Raw genomic sequence first — 22,346 nt, 5'->3', positions numbered from 1 at the left:
CTGTTAATGGTCTGAATCAAGAAGTTGGGGCCTCAGGACTTGGGTCAAGAGGACCAGAGGAGACTCCCATCCAGGAGATAGGACGAGCTCCTGCACCACACTGGCAGCTGAAATCAAAGGAGGGGGATGCTAGGTAGGAGCCCCTGGAAAGAGTCTTACAGGGGAAATTTAGGAGCAGTGATATCCAATATCCACTTTTACAGGGTTTTTTCCTGCACTGTAATTCCCCTCTGTAATCATTAAGACTTCATGAAGTTTGCTAAAATTGCAGCCTTATGTTAGCAGCATCCTGGGAAATAGAAAAAGGTTTTCATATTTCATGGTCAGGTAGATATTAGAGAGTGACAGCCAGCTGGAAAAGCTGTTACGAGATGGCTAGAGGTGACTGGGGAAGAATTCTGGAACAGAGCTGCTCAGTGTAAGGTGACCAGTGGAAAGCAGCATGGATTGGGGAATATGTAAATACCTGGAAAGAGGCAAGGACGGTAATCCAATAAAGCTGGAAAAATCTGGATAATCTCTCTCTGCATATGTGTTTAAATGTGCGTTTGTGTGTCTGCATACATATACAGAATTTATATCCACTTTGGATTTATGGCATATAATTTTTCCCATTATGTCGTGAGCTTTCTTAGTATCTTTAAATATTGTTCAAGTATATAACAAGTATATAATGAATTATGATCTGTTAACACCCTATGGTTTTATTCTCTTATTTATTTAACTACTTCCAACTTTTAGACTTTTTTTTTAATTTTTCACTTTTGTTAAGTAACACTGCAGTGAACATTCTTACATATTCTTCTTTGCATATTAAAAAATTATTTCTCAAGATAAGTTCTCAAAAGTCTGTTTTCTGTGCTAAATTGTATGGACGGTTTTAGGCTTTTGATATATACTGACAAATTGCCTGTTGGGAAGCTCATAGCCTAAAGGGCTCCATAACCACTGCACCCCATCTTTATGTGAGATTAGCTGTGCTCATTTAAGGAGGGTGAACGTGATAAATATGGGACCGCATTTGCTTATTACCAAGACATTTCGTCAAGGAAATATGTCTCAATTTCCTTGTCAAAAACTTGCCTTTCTTTACCTCCAGGATAGTCTTTCTTTAGCAGATTTAGCTGTGAGGAAACATTGATATTCTTTACAGAGAGAACTCTCTAGCCTCCCTCAAAGGGAACTTATTCTTTCTAAAATTTTTTTAAACTTTTTATTTCATATTGGAGTATAGACAATTAACAATGTTGTGATAGTTTCAGGTGCATAGCCAAGGGATTCATCCATGTATGTACATGCATCTATTCTCCCCTAAACTCCCCTCCCATCCAGGCTGCTACATAACATTGAGTTCCCTGTTCTGTACAGTAGGACCCTGTTGGTTATCCATTTTAAATATAGCAGTGTGTACATGTCAGTCCAAGCTCCCTAACTATCACTTCCCTCTATTCCCCCCGGACCTGCACCCCTGCCCCACTGGAAACTATTAGTTAGGTCTCTGAGTCTGTGAGTCTGTTTCTGTTTCCTAAATAAGTTCATTTGTATCATTTCTTTTTAGATCTCACATATAAGGAATGTCATATTTCTCTTCTATCTGATTTACTTCACTCTGCATAACAGTCTCTGGGCCCATCCTTGTTGCTGCAAATGGCGTTATTTCATTCTTTGGATGAGTAGTATTCCATGCATATATGCACCACATCGTCTTTATCCATCCCTGTCAATGGACATTTAGGTTGCTTCGATGCTTTAGCTGTTGTAAACAGTGCTTCAGTGAGCATTGGGGTGCAGGTATCCTTTCGGACCATGTTTTTCTCTGGGTATATGCCCAGGAGTAAGATTGCTGGATCATGTGGCAACTCTATTTTTAGTTTTATTAAGGAACCTCCATACTATTCTCCATAGTGGCTGTACCAATTTACATTCCCCCTAACAGTGCAGGAGGATTCAAAGGGAGCTTATTCTTAATTCTCCTCTGTCTACTTTGAAAGCATGGTGAAATGATCCATCTGCTGGTGGCATGACTGAGGGAAAACCTTGTCTATGAATCTCAAGTTTACCCCCACAGTAGGTATCTTGACTCTAGATAAATGCCCACTAGTTCTCACATAACATACTTAGAGTGATTGTAACTTTACATATTACTATAGAGAATATTGATGGCGAAATATGATGGGCATGTAGAGACCATTTACAAGACCAGACTGACGTATGTAACATCGTCCACTAGAATGTGCTGAGTGTGAGGATGGAGTTAGTGGCATCGCCATGAGAGGAACAATACAAGTGATGTGCTCACACCAGCTGTCCATGGCTCTCTTTTAACTGCATCCCTTAGTCCAAAGATAACCATGGGCAGCTCTGAACCCTCAGTTCAGAGGGAGCAAGCCATTCAATTTCTTTGATTTTATTAAAAAATTCATGGGAAGTAGCTCTTGAGAAGTCCCTAGAACTCTGTTCTGCACTTTCAACACTTGACATCACAAATCCTCCATGGAGAAGTTGTGGAAACTAAGCAAGAAGTTTAATTGCATCTCCTGAATCATAACTAAATAGTGAAAGGACCTGGATTAGTACTGTACATTTCTTTTTATTTGTTTATTTGTTCTTAACAGTACTGTTGCTGACTATCAAATAATGCATGTGTATAGGAGAGAGAAATGAAAGTACAAAGAGTAAAATAAAAATCACCCATAATTCCAGAACAATAGAGATTGGTGCTGTTAACATTTTGGTAGATTATTTTCTCATGCTTTTATCCATGGATCTATAAACATACTATCATCTCTTTTGTAATTCTAAGATCATACAGTATTATTTTGTAATCTCCTTTTTTCTTGTTGTGGGTTGTTTCTGATTTTGCACCATCAAAAGTTAATACCATGAGGGCATTTCTTGGTAGGTTAGCCTTTGTATGTAGCTCTGATTATTTTCTTTGGGCTGATTCCTCAAAGTGAAGTTGCTGAGTTAAAGGTAGTCACAGTTTAGAGCTTTTGATAAACAGTGCTAGCAGGCCCTCTAGAAATATGGACCACTTTCCGGACCTGTTAGTAGTAGGTGAGGCTAACTGTTTGCCTGTCTCCTCATCTACACCAAGGAGAATTCTTTTTTGAAAAATAAATTTTCCAAGTTGATTTCTGGCAAATGATGTCTCCTCACCTTAATTTGTACTTAAAACAAGATCTTCTCTTATACAGAATTATCGATGCTCTGTACTTCCTCCTTGATGAATGCCAGCTTGTGTCCTTCGCCGTGGTAACACTTCCTCACCTGCCTCGAGGCCAGCTTGGTGAGCCTCGTTTTGTGCAGAATCCTGGATGACTAAGAGTGACACCAGTGAGAAGATGCCTCTCTCATACCGTGTCCCTGGGAGGCCCCTAAGGCTCTTCCATAGGAATGGCTTCTCACTCCTGGGCAAGGATGGTCCGTTTTACACCATGGACTGTCTGTACCTGGGTCATGTCTCACTGCACAGCTGGTGCCAAAATGCCACCGTTTGGGAAAGAAGGTTGCAGGTCCGAGGTAATCTCATATTCATTTTAGTTCATAGACTAACCGATTTATAGATCTTCCCCAAACTACAGCTGTCACAGTTGCACTAAAATGAAAGTGGCCAGGAGGACCTTACCTGATAATGATCACTCAGTTGAGTGCAAGTCCCCAGGACCCGAGGATGAAAAACCCCCATTGTGACTGGAAGGACTTTGATGATGAGCACCACTGACCTGTGCCAATTGGAAATGTTCTGCATCACAGACCATTCCCACCTCCATCAGGCACTCAGTGTGGACAAACCAAGTTTTCGATTAGGAGGAGGGTGAGGAATGATACACACATTTCTTGATCTGGCGACACACATGCTTAGGTGCGCACAAATGCATTCTATTTGCACATATGCATAAAATTACTAGGAAAACAATAAATGCTGGAGAGGGTGTGGAGAAAAGGGAACATTCTTGCACTGTTGGTGGGAATGTAAATGGATGTAGCCACTATGAAAGACAGTATGGAGATTCCTTAAAAAAAACTAGGACTAAAACCACCATATGACCCAGCAATCCCACTCCTAGGCATATACCCTGAGGAAACCAAGGTTGAAAAAGACACGTGTAACCCATTGTCCATTGCAGCACTATTTACAATAGCTAGAACATGGAAGCAACCTAGATGTCCATCAACAGATGAATGGATAAAGAAATTGTGGTAATATACACAATGGAATATTACTCAGCCATAAAAAGGAACACATTTGAGTCAGTTCTAATGAGGTGGATGAACCTAGAACCTATTATACAGAGTGAAGTGAGTCAGAAAGAGAAAGATAAATACCATATTCTAACACATATATACAGAATCTAGAAAAGTGGTACTGAAGAATTTATTTGCAGGGCAGCAGTGGAGAAACAGACATAGAGAACAGACTTATGGACATGGGGAGAGGGGAGGAGAGGGTGGGATGTATGGAAAGAGTAACATGGAAACTTACATCACCATATGTAAAATAGACAGCCAACGGGAATTTGCTGTGTGGCTCAGGAAACTCAAACAGGGGCTCTGTGTCAACCTAGAGGGGTGGGTGGGGAGGGAGATGGGAGGGAGGTTCAAGAGGGAGGGGATATATGTATACCTGTGGCTGATTCATGCTGAGGTTTGACAGAAAACAGCAAAATTCTGTAAAGTGATTATCCTTCAATTAAAAAATAAATAAATTTTAAAAATTTCTAGGAAAAGAAACTAAAGGAAATGACATGACCAAAAGCAAATTATTCATTTTATATTTCTTTTTCCAGAAATAATTTCAGACTGTCTAAAGGCAAATTAATACAGTAATATCCATACAACTTACTCCTCGGATGAACCTTTGATAGGCACTCAGACTGCCTCCCTAAAGTGTGCAGACAAAAAAGGAAACTGCTTCTTAAATTCATTGGAAGTTTTATGTGCTTTACTTACACTCATGAAGAACCATAAACCAGGGGTGGGAAATCTCTCCAGGTCTTTAACATTATTATTATAATCCAAGTGTTTCATTGCACTAAAGAACCACTTAGGACTTCTTACGTTTCTAGTTACAGTTTATCTCTTAAATGCCTGTTCTTTACTCACATACTTCTGACATTTGGAGAAAGACTGAAAATAAAATAAATCTTCTATCTTTTATTACTTAAATCAAAGGCCATTTTAATTTTATAAGATTTCATTACAAGGTTTTGAACCTGTATTTGGTTATTTAGTTATTGGATTTAAAATTTGGTGTTTCAGTGGACCTCAGAGCAGTGACTTTCTAGAAATATACAATCAAGGTATCACCTAGTGGTTCACCTGAAAGTTTTTAGTTAATCAGACTTGGTTTTATCAGGTCATCCCACAGTAGTTTGCTGAGGTTTTACATATGGATGAGGAATATTTGATTTAACTCTGTAGGGGATATGAATTAGTAGAAGAATGGATTTTCTGAGGAAAATAAGAAACTAGTAAGGACAAGAAATTGTGATCTAGATAATAGCTGCTGTATTAGCTTATAGTGCAAACTGAATAGTGGAGGAAGGAGGACAGCATGGAGAAAAAGCATCTGCTCAGTAACTAATGAGAGGCTAGGAAATCAGTGTCTACAGCCCAAGGAGGAAGTGGGAGAGAAGAATTGGTAACCCTGGCTGGCAAGCATACTTGGGTACCCTGAATACTAAAAATTTGTGCCTTTATCATATACCAGGTCAAGTTAATTTTCTGCCTCTGCTCTTCTCCGTTCATTCATTAAGCAAATGTTTATTAAGCACTTGCCATATGCCAGGTGCTTGTCCAGGGACTTGGAATACAGTAGTGAACAAAATAAAGTCCTGCCAAAGTTCTTTCAACTCTAGCCTGTATTTTCTTCTTCAGCTCTCACGCTAGCCTCTCAGTCTTCACCCTCTTTTCCCCCCCTGCAACCTGATTTCTTTTCCTACCATCATGATAAAACAGCTCTCTGAAGATTAGGTCATCACTGTATCTAGTGCCCTTTTGTCTTTCCCCATCTTCCTCAGACTCTGCAGCATTTAAGAGCATCTGATTTCCATCAGTTTTTAAAACTCTTGGCTTCTCTGGGTTTTGTGACGTGACACTAGCTTGACATTCCTTCTATGACTGTTATGCTCTTTCCCTGACTTGTTCTCTTGCCTCCTAAATTGTGGTGGTCTGTTCATTTCTAACACATTGCTCATGTCTATTTTCTCTTTCTCAAATCTTTCTCCTTGATCCTTCTCATGACTTAAGTCATTGGCTCTATTTAGAAGTATCCTAAATCTATATTCCCGGACCCAGCTCTCTCCTAAACTTAAATCTCACATTTTAGACTTTGTGCTGGAGGCTTCCATCTGGGCATCTGCTCGTGATGCCCAGCGCAATCTGTTTAAAACTGAAGGCAGTGTTTTTACCACCCAGGGTTCAAAACTGCAAACAACAGAAACCCACTCTGGCTAATTCAAGCAGAAGACGATTTCACTGGGAGGATATCAGGTGGCTCACTGGGTCGACAGGGAAGCCAGAGGACCAAGCATGGAAAATGGGCAGGAACCCAGGCAGTCTAGGGCACAGAGAGCACGGCCAAGTTCACTCCATAGGAGGAGTCTGTTGAGGACGCTGCCCTGGAGCCGGCTTTCCCCGCACACAATCAACGCTGGCCTTCAGTGTCTCAGCCACCTTCCAGTGTGGTCGTTGATGGCTAGATTTTTGTATTATTCCCCCCAGGTTCAAAGACTTGGGTTGGGGCTTCTGATTGGTCTAGGTCATGTGCTGGGTCCCAGCTGCCCAGGATGACAGCTGATTCCCTTCAGCTTCCCACAAAAGGAAAGGGATCTGACACAGGCCAACCAGAAAATGGCAACTAACCACTATCTTTCCCCCTCCTCACTTCATTTCCTTATGTCCCCTTTTGCATTTAATGCTGCCATCCTTCTCTCCATTACTGGGAGTTGAATCTGGATGATTTCTTTTACTCCTTTCTCTCCCTTAGCTTCTGAGGCAGTCAGTCATCGAGGTTTGCAAGGATTTATTTGTCGTTCATTCATTTGTTGTTTTCCATCACAGTATTTTCTTCTTGGACCTTTCCATAGCTACTCCTCCGAATTGCATTCTCCACTTCCAGGACCTCCTCCAATTTATCCACCCACAGGTTCATTTTTTTCTGTAGCAACACTTTGATCTTATCACTTGCATTGTAGATGTCTCAGCCTGGCATTCAAGAATCTCCACAATAGAATTCTAATGAGACCAAGAGGCAAACTGGTGTAGTGAGAAGGGCTTGGCCTTCAGATACAGATTAATTTGAGTTCAAACTCTGATTTTCCCACTTTCTAGTTGTAAGACTCTTGAGGCTCACTTTCCTGATCTGAAAAATGGGAATAATAAAACCTATATCTCCTAGGGTGTTTGTAAGTCAGCTCTTTGAACGTTAGAATGGTGTTATGAGTTGTCTTTAGGTTACAACATCAACTCACAGATGCTTATAATGAACAATATTCAATTACAGACCTGTCTGTTTCCAAACTTTAAGTAAGATTGTCATCAGTGTGGTTTTGACAAAGGCAGTTTAGGATCAGTATGCTACATGTTTTGAGAGCTAAATGGAAATCTAACCACCATTTATAGCATTGTTCCTAATTTCAAACAGCTGACTTGCAAATGACCTTTTGGAAATATTTTATTTGCAAGTAGAGAACTTCCTGTGTTATTAATTTTGGGAGTTGAATTTCCCTGATTGGCTGCTTTCCACTATAACATTGCTATTTTAAAGTATTTCCCTGCAGAATTTCAATTTTGTGAGAGGCTGCTATGAATTCCTTCTGGGGAAAAAACATATAGTTATGGTGGACAGATGAAAATTATTAACTATTATTTCTCAGGCTCACCCAGCATTCTGTAAACGTGGTGAACTTATAGCACATAGAAAGAAAGCTCTAAAGTTTGTTTCACAGTCTCAACAAGCCCTGTTTCATGGCATAAGTTCTGGGTCGGCCCTGGGAAAACCCAGCTCTGCAGCCCAGACTGGAGCTTCTGTGGGCTTGACATGAATGGCACCATCAGAGCTACCCTAATTAACCTCAGTCGGCATTCATTCACTCACTTATGCATCCACACAGCAAATCCCCCTCAGTCAGGCGTGTTTGGTGAACCTCACAGTATAGGTTTCAGTCTCATCAGCTCCTGCCAAGAATTTACAGCACTGCTGATTGCTTGATTTTTTTCCCCTGAGGTCAGTAAGACTTTAGGTGAAAGATGGTAATCATGCCAAGATTGGTAAAAGTTGTTTAATTAGCATGATATTTTAAACTAGTCTCTACACATATAGTTTGTGGGTGGGTATGTGAATTAATATGCACTGCAATGTATTTTTTTGTCTCTCTAATGGTTTTTAAGGTGAACACATGTTAACAATATTATTAAAATAATACTTATGATTATTAAATATTATTTTTGATTAATAGTATGATATGATATACTTAAAAGTGAAATCTCCTATATTTCTCTCCACATATTTCTTTATCCACTCAATTTCACTTCCCAAAGGCAACTACTTTTTAACACATTGGGTGTAGATGCTCCCACACTTCTTTTTCTTTGGGAATAATTTTATTTATTTTTAAATGTATTTATTTAAATTGGAGGCTAATTAACATCTGTGTCTCTTTTGCTGTCTCGCATATAAGGTTATCATTACCATCTTTCTAAATTCCATATATATGCGTTAGTATATTGTATTGGTGTTTTTCTTTCTGACTTACTTCACTCTGTATAATAGGCTCCAGTTTCATCCACCTCATTAGAACTGATTCAAATGTATTCTTTTTAATGGCTGAGTAATATTCCATTGTGTATATCTACCACAGCTTTCTTATCCATTCGTCTGCTGATGGGCATCTAGGCTGCTTCCATGTCCTGGCTATTATAAACAGTGCTGTGATGAACATTGGGGTGCACGTGTCTCTTTCAGATCTGGTTTCCTCAGTGTGTATGCCCAGCAGTGGGATTGCTAGGTCATACGGCAGTTTAATTTCCAGTTTTTTAAGGAATCTCCACACTGTTCTCCATAGTGGCTGTACTAGTCTGCATTCCCACCAACAGTGTAAGAGGGTTCCCTTTTCTCCACACCCTCTCCAGCATTTATTGCTTGTAGACTTTTGGATAGCAACCATCCTGACTGGCATGTAATGGTACCTCATTGTGGTTTTGATTTGCATTTCTCTGATAATGAGTGATGCTGAGCATCTTTTCATGTGTTTGTTAGCCATCTGTATGTCTTCTTTGGAGAAATGTCTGTTTAGTTCTTTGGCCCATTTTTTGACTGGGTCATTTATTTTTCTGGAATTGAGCTGCAGGAGTTGCTTGTATGTTTTTGAGGTTAATTCTTTGTCAGTTGCTTCGTTTGCTATTATTTTCTCCCATTTTGAAGGCTGTCTTTTCACCTTGCTTGTAGTTTTGTTCGTTGGGCAAAAGCTTTTAATTAGGTCCCATTTGTTTATTTTTGCTTTTATTTCCATTACTCTGGGAGGTGGGTCATAGAGGATCCTGCTGTGATTTATGTCAGAGAGTGTTTTACCTATGTTTTCCTCTAGGAGTTTTATAGTTTCTGGTCTTACATTTAGATCTTTAATCCATTTTGAGTTTATTTTTGTGTATGGTGTTAGAAAGTGTTCTAGTTTCATTCTTTTACAAGTGGTTGATCAGTTTTCCCAGCACCACTGGTTAAAGAGGTTGTCTTTTCTCCGTTGTATATTCTTGCCTCCTTTGTCAAAGATAAGGTGTCCATAGGTGTGTGGATTTATCTCTGGGTTTTCTATTTTGTTCTTTTGGAATAATTTTAAAGTTATCCCTAGGCATTCTTTATAGTTAGAAGCTAGAACAACATTGCCATTTAGCCTATGACAGATCTTGGAACTCTTCCATACACTGCTTATGTTAAACATATTATAGAAACAAAGAATTAAAAGAACTCTTTTTCCCTCCACTCAAATATTGTTAATTTCTGATTCTGAACGCCAAAGAAAAAAGCCATGTGTTTTTTGGTACATATGCTTATGTGGACTATAGATTCATATAATCTACACAATTCCATGACCATAGCATTTAGTTTATAAAAAAAACATTCAGACAATGAAACAAAAGGAGAGAAAAGTCCAACATACTTAAAAAGCAAACAAACAAACTTAATTGCTCTTGAGGTCACTTTAAAAATGTCTGAGGGAGAGACTGTCAAGAAACCAAAGTTTCTAGTTACCTTTCAAGGCCATCTAGCTAATGAGAGCATAACAAAGAAACCATTATAGGAATGTTTTATTTTTCTTCAAATCTTAGGTCAGGGCATTGACAGTAGGTGTTGTGTGGCTTCACAAGTATTCAGAAACCCCTCCCACAGTAAGCTCATTTTGACGGAGAAGGGAAGGTAATAAAACACAGAGTCAAGGTTCTGTGTGTGAAGAAAATGTTTTAAATTCTTATTATTTGATAACTGTATTTAGCCTTTTGCCATAATTGAACTCCTGAAAAATGCTGCATATTTTTACTTCTGCTATTGAATTAAATGAGACTTAAAGGGCTCAAAGTGAGGGGTCAGGGGAGCTCTGTATTGAAAATAATCAAAAGGTAAATCTTTTGTTAGAGTTGTTTTTACCCACTTGTGTGCGACACTTTTTCGACCCCAAGGACTGTAGACCGCCAGACTCCTCTGTCCATAGGATTTCCCAGGCAGGAATACTGGAGTGGGTTGCTATATCCTTCTACAGGGGATCTTCCCAACCCAGGGATCAAACCCTAGTCTCTTGCATTGGCAAGCAGATTCTTTAACACCGAGCTACCTGGGAAGCCCTCTGTTAGAGTTCGGGGTCCAAACAACCACCCAATAATTGGTAACTGTTTAGTATATTTGAATTTTTATGTGTGTTTGATGATAATGTACAGCTATATTTTCATTTTGAGGGATTTATGTTAAATCTTCTATTTTATTATAGTAGTTTTAGACTGTTTGCAAGATCTAATTTGATAAATATAAAACAGACAAATTAATACTGGTTGCTTTAAAACAATTAGGCAGTGGTTGTTGAAATAATGTTTTCAGATTGACTAGTTTTCAGAGTTCTATGTTTGTTTAATATTCAGTAAATATTTATTGAACAGTTAGTCTGTAATAGGCACTCAATATATAATGGTGAGTAAAAGCAGACACAGTGCAAGCCCACTTTTAATAATAGCAGCAGCTAATACTTACCAAGTACTTGCAACATATGGGGCCCTGTTCTAAGGGTTCTTATTGTATTATTTCATTGCATCCCCTCAACAACTCTAGGAGTAGAAACAGTATTATCCTCACTTTACAGACGAAAAACCTGAGGGACAGAGAGGCTAAGTAATTTGTCCAGTGTTACATAGCTAGTAAGTGGTGGGGCTGGGATATCAATCTAGGCAATGTGACCCCAGGGTCTGCACTCTTAAGCACTGGGATACACTCTCTCCTATTTTCTAAAAGCCTTTCTTGTAGTATACAACCTAATGGGTAAGATACTAATTGAATAATCATTTAAGGAAATGAAAACTTCTAACTCTGATAGTGACATGAAAAGGAATATGGAGAAACTATTTGGGTCATTGTTACCAAAATGTTTCTCTTTTCCTTCTGGTTACCTGAACAATATTCCTAGTCTTCCTTACAGTTAACTGTGGTCATGCAACTAATCCCAGACTATGGAGTGTGGATGAACGTGAGGTTCATACTTCCATGTCTGGACTGTAAATTTTCCTGATTGATTCTCCCTATTCTTCCACCACTACCCCTATTTGGTGGCTGAAAAGAGTGGACTTAACACAGAAGAAACCTGGATCCTTGAATGGCTTCGTGGAGCAGAGTCCCTGATGATCTGTACTGGATAGTGATGAGTAAAAAAAAAAAATATTCTTTTAAGCCAACTGAAATTTTGGAATTGTTTTTAATAGCAGTCGGCCTATCTTGACTAATACAGAAGGTGAAACCTTGAAGTTGCATGCTGCTATAAGGAAAAAAACCCTAAAATATATGATTTGGAATTCGTAGCTTTTCAAAACGGTAGGGATGGTGTGGAAACAGAGTATCAGAGGGCAGAATACTTGAGAGTTTGTCATGTCATCACAAAAAATTTGCTACAACTGTTGCTTGTGACAACTTAAAAGGTAGCACATTACTTGCCTAGTAAGCCTACACAGCTCTACTGGAAGTTTTTGGAAAGAGAGTTGATAGTGTGTGTTGGCTACTATTTGCTAACTTCAGTGAAGCATTAGAACAAACAGAAAAGCTCAAGCAAGAACTGGCCATTTTTTAAGCAGGAGTAAAGGAGTTAGAAGAAGTCCAGAAATTTGGGGGATGAAAAATTAGAAAGCTGACTACTTCTTGACACTGAAATAAGAAACAAAATATTAAAAACCTGTGAGTAACAAAGTCCCTGTTAGACCCAGACTCAAAGATCTGATTAAGAGTGTGGCCTTCCCATCCAAGTCTAATGGCCTGAAGATAGCCCCCATTAAATTGAGAGAGAGGAATCAAGGAAAGAAAACAAAAACAGAAATCATGCTTGAAAATTATGTATAGGAAAGAACTTTGGGTGTGGTTACTGGCACACGTTGCTGACTGGAAGCAAACAGATCAAAAGCCTACCAAGTTTTTGAGGGAATCATGTTCTCAAAGAAATCCTTTGATTATTTGAGTTGAAAGTAACCTTTGAATTTCATACTAGCACCAGCAGGAAGTGAGCTGAGAAGACTCTAAGGAAGGTGTATTCCCCAACACCCTTTTTCTGTAGAGTAGCAAAGCCAGGGACCATGGAGTAGATAAGGGAATTCCTTGCAAAGACGAGTAACATTTAAACAAAGAACTTTTCTTACCCTTCATAGTAACTATCCCAGCAGAATTCTGGAATTTCTGTGGATAAGTGAACTATAAGTGACTACTGTATTTCTCCTCCTATTTGTTCTTTTTCTGAATAAGCATTTATTTCATTTTTCTGTCCGTTTTGTTTGCTTTTAATAAACTTCTGGTTGACTTTACTAATTAGGATAAGCATGAATTTCTTTCGTAAAAATGTAAGTAACTAAAACAGAGGCAGAGAAATTCCCTGCTGGTTCAGTGGTTAGGGCTCTGTACTCTCACTGCCGAGGGTTCGGGTTCAGTCCCTCCCTGGTAGGGGAACAACAACAAAAACAGAACAAAAAGCAGAGACAGATTTATCAAGAAATTAATGAAACTTAAGTTCTAAGGGTCTCTGCCAAGGCTCCAGAAAGTGTCTTTTCACTGCACCCTCCCCTTCATCACATTTCCCTTCATGTCACTTTGTGTTGGAGTGACCCTGGATATTCTGGATATCTGGCTAAGGGAAAGCTGAATTGGGGATACATTTAATTTCAGGCTTAATGAAACATACTTACATGGCTTACAGTCCCATTTAATTCAGTTATTGCTGGCTTTCCTTGTTTAGCAACAGATTCCAGGATGGAATCTATGGCCCTTTGCACTGATTCACTTGGCATCCTGTCATGGAGGTTACAGGGCTAGAGGTCATAATGTGGTATTAACACATGGTTGGCACTGGAAGTATGTGGGTAGTGTGGGAGAAACAAGGTTTGAAACATAAAGAGCCAGAAGTTAGTCCAGGGGAAATTCTTCTAATCATCAGACATGTACAAATTTAAGTGGAGAATCTGGTTCTCACTGATGTCAAACCAAAATGGAAGTTCTTTTCTGTTAGAAATATACTCAATAACGCAGTGTTTTATTTTTTAATTCATCATACATTTTATTTCTTTTCTTGTTTTTTTAAAGGGTAATCACATGAAATAGGATCAATCAGAATTCCTGCAGCAGTAATACAGCCTGTTCCATATGTGTGAGATGGTTTTTTATGCATCCCAGCTGTCCATAATAAAGACTGATTGATGAACAATGATGCCAGAGGAAAAACTACATTTCTTTTGTGCTCTCTATTAAAAAGTTATTTAAAAATCACAATCATATTCATAACACTGATCTTACAGGCTTACTGTGACAATGAAATGAGGTCAGGCATACAAATACAAAGTACTTGGGTACAAAACCTATATAACAGGTTCCCATATAGCAGGATCATGTAACAGGCTCATATGATCCCAGTAAATAACACCTATTAAGAAAAAAAAATCACTGTCATATGAAGAGGTAATCAAAGAATATACAACTAAGAAATTTAGTAAACATGTATTGGAGGTGTGCTGGATATTTAATTAGATGTCATATTTCTCAATTTTATAATGTTTATGGTATTTGCAGTCTTCTTAAAATGTATAATCTATTGTGATTACTTTTCTTAGTCTAAATAAATACTCGATTTAACCTAATTTTGTATCTGTATGGTTTGTATTAGCTTTTTTTTTTTGGCTGCATCACATGGCATGAGGGATCTTAGTTCCCTGATCAGGAACTGTACTTGCATCCCTTGCATTGGAAGTGCAGAGTCTTAACCACTGGACCACCAGGGAAGTCCCTATATTAGTTTTTCTTAAAGGGGCCTCATAAATAGAAAATGCGTCAGGCCCCCATAAAACATGGATCCTTCTCTGAATTAAAAATATACATTTACTTGCTGTATGTCAATTACATCTCAATAAAACTGGGAGAAAAAATGATTATTATTTTTTTTTAATTTAGCAGTTTCTTAAAAAAATGGAATGTACAGCTACCATTCAACCAAATAATCCAATTCCTGCGTATTTATCCCAGAGAAATGAAAAGTATGTTCACAAAAATATATATATACTTGAACATTAATAGCAACTCTCTCTATATAACAGCCTCAAATTGGAAGCATCCCAAATGTCTTCAACAGATCAATGGTCAAACAGTGATAATCCCAACCATGGAATTCTCAGCAATAAAAACAGCAAGCTCTTAATACTCACAATGACCTGGATAAATCTCCAGAGAATTATCCTGAGTGAGAAAAGCCAATCCCAAATCATTACATATTACATGATTCCATTGAAATGCCCTATTTATAGAAATGGATTACAGATTAGTGGTTGCCAGGAGTGAAGGAGCAGATGATATCAGGAGAAAAACGGGTGTTTTTATAAAAGGCAATTTGGATCCTCATGCTCATGGAAATTATACAGATGTTTTGTATCTCCACTGTATCAGTATCAATATCTTGGTTTTGATATTGTACTATAGTTTTGTAAGATATCGCTATTGCAAGGAACCTGGGTAAAGGATATTCTAACAAGTACATGTGAATCTACAGTTATTCCAAAATAAAAAGTTTTTTTTTAATGTGTATATATACCAGTATACAAGTTCTTATTCTTTTAATGGACTTAAAGCAGAAAGTTTTGCATACAGGCACAGAAGAGCAGCTGTCAGAAGTAAGCATGTCTCAAATATTAAGCAATTAAGACTTAACAGAATCATACAGATATGAAAATGCCCATAGCAAAGGAAACACTGGGTAAATAATTTCAAAGAAAGAGGAAACCTCAGACACCATTTTGTCTGTAACCTGAATTTATTTTGGCTGCTTTATGGCCCTTTTCCCCATAGCATGGTATTCAGAAGACACACAGGTCTGATATCCAAAAAAGAAATTTAAAGTAATTTAGACTTTCAGGGAAGATTTTTAAAGAGACATCAAAGGTGAAAAGTACGATAAGACTTTGACAAAATGTTTAAACAGTCCTTTCAACCATCCAGTTCCTCCAAGTTCCTCTCATTATGACAGTTGCTATTTCATTTTTCTCATCTTATTTCTTATCTTCCTCTCTCCTGCAGCTGACTAAAAGGACTGATTGTTGTTTAGTCCTTAAGTCATGTCTGACTCTTGCCACCCTGTGGACTGTAGCCCGTCAGGCTCTGCTGTCCATGGTGTTTCCCAGGCAAGAATACTAGAGTGGGTTGCCATTTCCTTCTGCAGGGGATCTTGCAGATTCAGGGATGGAACCAGAGTCTCCTACATTGGCAGGCAGATTCTTTACCTCTGAGGCATCACGAACATCTGTATTATCACTCTTAATCTCTTCTAAGCCAGCTCTTTATTATTGTATAGATCAATTTAGTTCCTGGGTACCTTATATTTCTCCTCTGTAACTAGTCCTCTGATCCATACAACATAGTCCCAAGAGGGACATGGGAAACCACTGGAAGGTCTTGAGAAGGATGGAGAATACAGGTGTGTGGGAGTGAGGATGAAAAAGAAGGTTTAGATGTTTTGGTTACCTGTCCAGTCTTCCATTTACAATTGAATAAAATGAGGCCCAAGCGAGGTTAGTGACTTGATAACTCACCTCTTGAGTCACATGGAATTGGGCCTGGAACTCAGGATTACTTCAACCCTTTGTTATAGTTCCCTAGTAGGCAATCCTATGATTTGTCCTGTCAGGGGTGGCTTTGCATCCCTGGTGGAAAACAACAGGAGGGGGGAATTAGTGCTAGTTCTGCCTTTACCAGGCTCCATGACCTGGCGCTGCTGCTGCTGCTAAGTCGCTTCAGTCAGGTCCGACTCTGTGCGACCCCATAGACGGCAGCCCACCAGGCTCCTCTGTCCCTGGGATTCTCCAGGCAAGAACACTGGAGTGGGTTGTCATTTCCTTCTCCTGACCTCGCGCAGGTTACGTCTTTTCTAAGGCTCAGTGTCCTCCCTAAAGCGGAGGCAAGATGAAGGCTTGGGCCCTGTCCAGTACTAACATTCCTCGCTTCTGGAACATCCTGGGTCCTGCCCTGCTCTGGGCCTTGGGCGGTGGAGTGATGGCCTTGAGCTAGTCAAGAAGACGCACCCTCATCTCTGTCCCTCAGCCTACTGGGGCAAAGGAAGAACCCGCGGAGACTGGATCCTCCCCCCACTTGGTTGCCTCTTTAGTGTGCTAAGACACTCGGGGTGGCCATCTCCTGTCAGAGGAGCTCCAGACTTGAGCTCCGAAGGGTCTCTCCGGACTTCCTAGGCGCTGCGAAGCAAGGAATCTTTAGAAGTTCATGAGTATCCCAGGCTGGAGGTCTCCCCTTATCCCCACTTACTCGGAACCAGTTTCAAGTCCCAAGTCCTAGGCTCTTAGGAAGCCCACCGCGCAAGCGCAGTCACCCATCCCCCGCGAGGGGGGCGGAATCCGAGGCAAAGGCAAGGTGAGAGGGAAGGGTCCGCGAGACCCCGCCTCCGGGTCGTCACGTGGGAGGCGGGGTCGGAAGCGTGACGGCGTGCGCGGGGGCGGAGCCACCGCTGCGCGCGGGCGCGGGGGCGGGGCGCGGCGCGGCGCTCACGGCTGCTGTCTGGGAGGGAGGCAGGGCAGGCGGCGGAGCGGCGCGGCTCTCAACCTGACGGGGAAGTGGTCCCGGCGGCCGCGGCTGACTGCCCCGGGGCGCGCGGGCCGACGGACTACGGAGGCGGGAGCCGAGCCGCGCGTCCGAGAGAGCGAGCGGGTCAGGCTCAGCGTCGGCCACCCTAGTCGGTCCGCTGAATGAAGTGCCCGCCCCGCTGAGCCCGGAGCCCGGCGCTTTCCCCGCAAGATGGACGGTTTCGCCGGCAGCCTCGGTGAGTGCGGCTGGGAGTCCTTCCTCTCTTGCGCAGGGTGGGAACCTTGTTCCCTGCACACGCAGCCCGGGCCTGCTCTCCACCCTGCCCCTCGGGATGGCAGCAGTTCCACTGCACATGTTCCCCTCGAGCCCGCCGCCCCTCTCCGGGCTCCGGTGAACTCAGAACCCCTCCCCCATGCCAGCCCTCCTCACCAAGACCCTCCTTTCCTCCCAGCGTCCCCGTCAGTGCGGGGCGCTTCTTCCCCGAAATGGGAACCCTTTCTTTCATAGAGTCCGCCCTAAAGCTGGTGCGGCACCCCCCCCCCCCCATACACTCAATGGCTCCCCCCACCTTCAAGGTTAGGACACCTCTTTCTCAAACCTGAATCTCTTCTGGGTACAACACTCCTCCCCCGTCTCACATACCGAGGTCTCTTTCAGGGTGGGGACATCCCTTACCCACGCACAGGCTCCCTTTTAGGGAAGGGACCCCCATTCCCTCCCTCCCTCCTCAAGCCTTCACTTTAAATTTGGAGTCGTCTTTTAAGTATCTCTTCGAGTAACTGACAACTTCCCCTCACTCCTTCCACTTGTGGTGGAGAGATCCAGTAGCACTGAAGCATCATTTTCCTAATACAGGAAAGGAAGAGGTGCATCTGTGTTGGGGGACCCTCTTTAAGAGAAGAGTGAAAGCAGAAGTCTGCCTGCTGGCTCTGCAAGCATGCTGGGGAGAAGTAATCCTGCCCCATGAATCCATAGGAAAGGGGGCCTCTGTCAGGGAAAGAAAGGATTCTCCATTTTTGGAATATGTTGTCTTTGTGGAATGGAGAAAGGGAAATAGGCTAAAGTATTGTTTCAGTGTTCCCTTTCACAGTGTTTCCCGAATAAAGGTAGTAAATTTTGTAACTGGTTACGAGAATCAGAACTCGTGGCTGGTACTCAGAGCCATATAATCTGTGTCTGGAATTACTATTCTTTGAGGCTATTGGAATCTGGTTACTGTAAAGATTGAGCTCAACTGTTACGATGGTGAGAGAAACAGTTTCTGCTTTGGCTGATACTGCAGTTATGTGATACCTACTGTTGGATTGGTATATTGAGTATTTGACGCCTTTCCTTGCATTTCTTGATAATAAATTCCTAGTTGGTTAATGTTCATGGATCAGTGCATGATCTGGCCATAGGCCATAGTTTATTCAGACGTGTTGAGATCAACTTTTTTTTTTTAATATAAAGTAAAAAAGTATATTTAAGAGCAGTGGACCCACTACAGGTATTAAATAGTAAAAACCGTAATTTTGGCTATGACTTTATTTGGGAAGAACACATACACTTTCTTTGGGAAACACACACTAGAGAGTGGAAATCCTAAAATAGGAGGCAACTGAGTGTTACTCTTTCCTCCCCAAAGGCACCTGTTGTCCATTATCTAACCTTTGATGTCTTATAATTCCTTTCATAGTGAAGTTGTTTCATTCTTGGGCTCGTTTTAAAGAGGTATCAGCTTCTCACTGCCTGTTTTTTAAGCCATATGCCTGTGTCTGGATTTATTCCCTCATCATATTGGACTGAAACACTTGTCCTTTATGTTCACAAAGAGGTGATCATATACTTGGGCAAAAAACTTGAGTGTTGGGGGATGTTGTGGGGCTGAGGTATCTGCACTGTTCGCTCCTCAGCCTGTAAGAATGGTGGGATCACTGCTCAAATTAGAATCAGCTTTTACTTCTGGCTGTTGGTTTGTGGACTTCGAAGGCTTGCCAAAACTTCATCTTCTGTAAGTGTTTTGTGGGAGTCGTTCTCACTAATTGGGTGCACTTAAGCGTTTATTTTGAAAGTGGATATGCATTTTTAAACAACTGTCCCTTCTTATCCTGTTCATAAGGTAACTGATAGTAGAGACTGAAAGAGAAATTTTAGTTGGGGCTCCCACTTTTCATAAAGAATGTTATAACTGACTGTGATGTTGAATTTTTGTATTTATTTAGTAGTTTTTTTATTCATTTGGTACCACCCTTGGGTGACACCTTGAGACTTTCCCCTTCTTTAAGTATGATATTGATCAGGAGCAGAAGAGATGCTTATATTTAAAGAGAGGAACCTATGTCAGCTGGGAGGGAAAGAAATGGTTCCTGGCAGTATTTTTGGAGCTGCTCCTGATGAAGATACTTCTCAGCAGAAAATTTGTGCTTTCTCTTTCTGTCCCCCTTTGAAAGAGTAGAACTAGGCCCCATCTTAATTGAAACCTTAAAGGATTGTGAGTGGGGAAGGGTAAAGCTGGTATATTTTACTGGTAGTCTTTAAACATAGTTTTGCCCAACTCTTGCCAGATGGCTTGTTTCTATTCCCTTCAGTTCGTTAGTCTAGCACTTAAGAGTTACGTTGATCTTTATTTTACCTTCAAGAGAGCCATGAATGTAAAGACAAGCTCTTGTATTCTAGTAGATGTTTAAAAACTTTTTTTAACCAAACAAGAATTCAAAACATGTGAAGTTCTTCTGGGGTCATGAGTATTAAAGTATTTATTCTCAAGGAAGTGTATGTGTTTCATTTTATATACTGTATGGGTTCTTGAAAATAAAGAAAACTACGTTTTTATAAGCAGAAAAGCTGAGTGCTTTGTAAACAGTGATTCTAGAGGAGCTGATTATTTAAGGGAATACTATGATGCATTATTTTGTTAAGTGAAAAACTTTAAAGATTCAGACTGTACCATTGATTGTTGAGTGTTTAGATAAGGAAAACACTTATGTGCATTTTATGAGATGTCTAATGGCAATTAAAACTGTAATGATTTTGAAATCATTGAGAGGAATGTTAGGTGCTGATCTGTGTTATACGTGCCATATTGAAATTGTATACCTGTTGTATTTCTTTTGTTTTGTCTATATGTTAAAAACAATGAAAGGATGCTTTTATTCTCTGCAGCTGATGAATTTCCGGCAGTTGGACTGGCAGGTGTTTGTACTTTTTCCTTTAGGCATAGTATCTTTTGGTTCACAAATTACTGTAATACAAAAAAGCAGCACTTTAGAAACAAGTTTTTTTTTTTTAAATTAGTGAGGGGGAAATACTAATTAATTGTCTTAGTGTCCTGCCTCCAAATCAGTATATATGAATATACACACACACCTGTACAAAACATGTATATAGTAAACATTTTAAATTTCAGGTTTATTGTGTTTTGTATCCTGCTTACATTTCCTATTCTTCTTGGTATACTTTAGTATTGTAATCATGTGGGATTCCAAAAATGAAGAAGTCAGAAGAAAATCAACTAGCTATATCCCCAAAGAAATGTGAAAATGTTAGTGCCACAAGGTTTTGTAAACTTTTTGCTATGTATAAATAAAAGGACAATTTTGAGAATCATGGAAATAGGAGAGGAAATGGTGAAAAGTTATTGTTGTCTACCCAAAATAAATCTATATGGCACCAAAAAAAAAAAAAAAAATTTCAGGTTTATGTGCAGAAGTGGAAAACTGTTGACAGAGCTTTTCGTGTTGATTTTCATAAGGCATAGATTAGGTGCGTTTCATGCCTAGTTTTTTTAGCATCTCTTTTTCGTAATAAAAGTTTTAATTTTAAAACTTGTCTTGGAAATAGCCTCAGGTTTAGTCAGTGTTTATGCCTTAAAGAAAGCATATTGTTCACCACGTCAGTTTTAACTTTTTTTGCTCCAAAGATTAAAAACAAAATTCCAAAACTTCTTTTTAAAGAAAAATTGTAATGAATTAAATTATAGGGTTAGTATAAGAAATGTAACATTCTTCAGTGCAGTAATAATATGCTTCAGTTTATCAGATACATGAAGAAAACAATTTTTTAGCATAATATTAGAACTTATCATTTCTCATCTCATATATACTCTTGCTTTCTTAAAGGAACAGTGTAGTGTAAGATTTTTACATATTAATCTTAAGTATTCTTTATTCATATAAAAATGTTTCTTATGTAGTAACATTACTTGTGGAATTTTTTCTTAGCTTTTAATTTCTTATTGGCTGTCTCTTGAAGGGCTCGAGACAGGCTTACATTATAATATGACATGAGTAGTAACTCTTAAATGGTTGTTTCAGCATCTATAACATGAGTTAGAGTATTTCTTAACGTGTACCCATTTTGTGACATGCTTCTTGCCCTTCAGGAGCTTACCATCTGGTTTTAAATAGGTATCTAGAGGTGTTTAATGCTAAGTAAAGGACCAAAAGTGGGAGTTGAAGGGGAAGGCACCATTTAGAATGCAGTGCTGTGTATCAAGCACATGACTTCTAAGAGATGACGTTTGGAGAGTACTGAAATTATCCTCAATAGAGCGTGGCTTTTTAAAACCGTGAAATAACTTATTTAGAAGTCCAAATATTAGGGAATGATAACTACTAGCTCCTTTTTTGCTTTGTATTTAAGCTTGAATAGCATGTAGGACAAGTACTGTATTAATTTTATATATATGATATTTATATATATATAGCATGTACAACTTCAGTGTTTGTTTATAAGAAATATTGTAGTAACGTTTTGATTTAAAAATAGATGGATTCTAAAACTTTTTAGAAGTTTAAGGAGATAATCTACTTCCCAAATCTGTAGTATATTTTTATGTCTGTGTGTGATATCTTGGCCTGTAGTTGTAGCTGTCATAAACTATTATAATGCCTTAGCTTTGCATATTGCTTTATAGTTTACAAAACTTTATCTCATTTAATCTGCACACTAACCTTGAGAGAGAATAAATTATTTCCCCATTTTTAGATGAGGAAACTAAAGTTCAAGGAGTTTGCAATTTTTTGAAAAGACTTCAAATCCAGATTTTTCTTTTCCC

General features: G+C 39.6%; 1 protein-coding gene across 1 annotated transcript in view; it reads left to right on the top strand.

Annotated features, from left to right (window-relative positions):
• Nucleotides 1-17,237: 17,237 nt before the first annotated feature.
• EML4 (EMAP like 4) overlaps nucleotides 17,238-22,346 on the top strand; it is a 147,824-nt gene continuing 142,715 nt past the window's right edge. The window contains exon 1 of the mRNA XM_065929374.1: nucleotides 17,238-17,543. Within this exon, the coding sequence (XP_065785446.1) occupies nucleotides 17,519-17,543 (25 nt within the window). The 5' untranslated portion in view covers nucleotides 17,238-17,518. The remainder of the gene's footprint in view (nucleotides 17,544-22,346) is intronic.

Source organism: Muntiacus reevesi, chromosome 3 (genome assembly GCF_963930625.1).
Source record: "Muntiacus reevesi chromosome 3, mMunRee1.1, whole genome shotgun sequence".
Lineage (NCBI taxonomy): Eukaryota > Metazoa > Chordata > Mammalia > Artiodactyla > Cervidae > Muntiacus > Muntiacus reevesi.
Note: the sequence above shows the minus strand (reverse complement) of the source record. Positions and strands in the feature narration are given on the sequence as shown.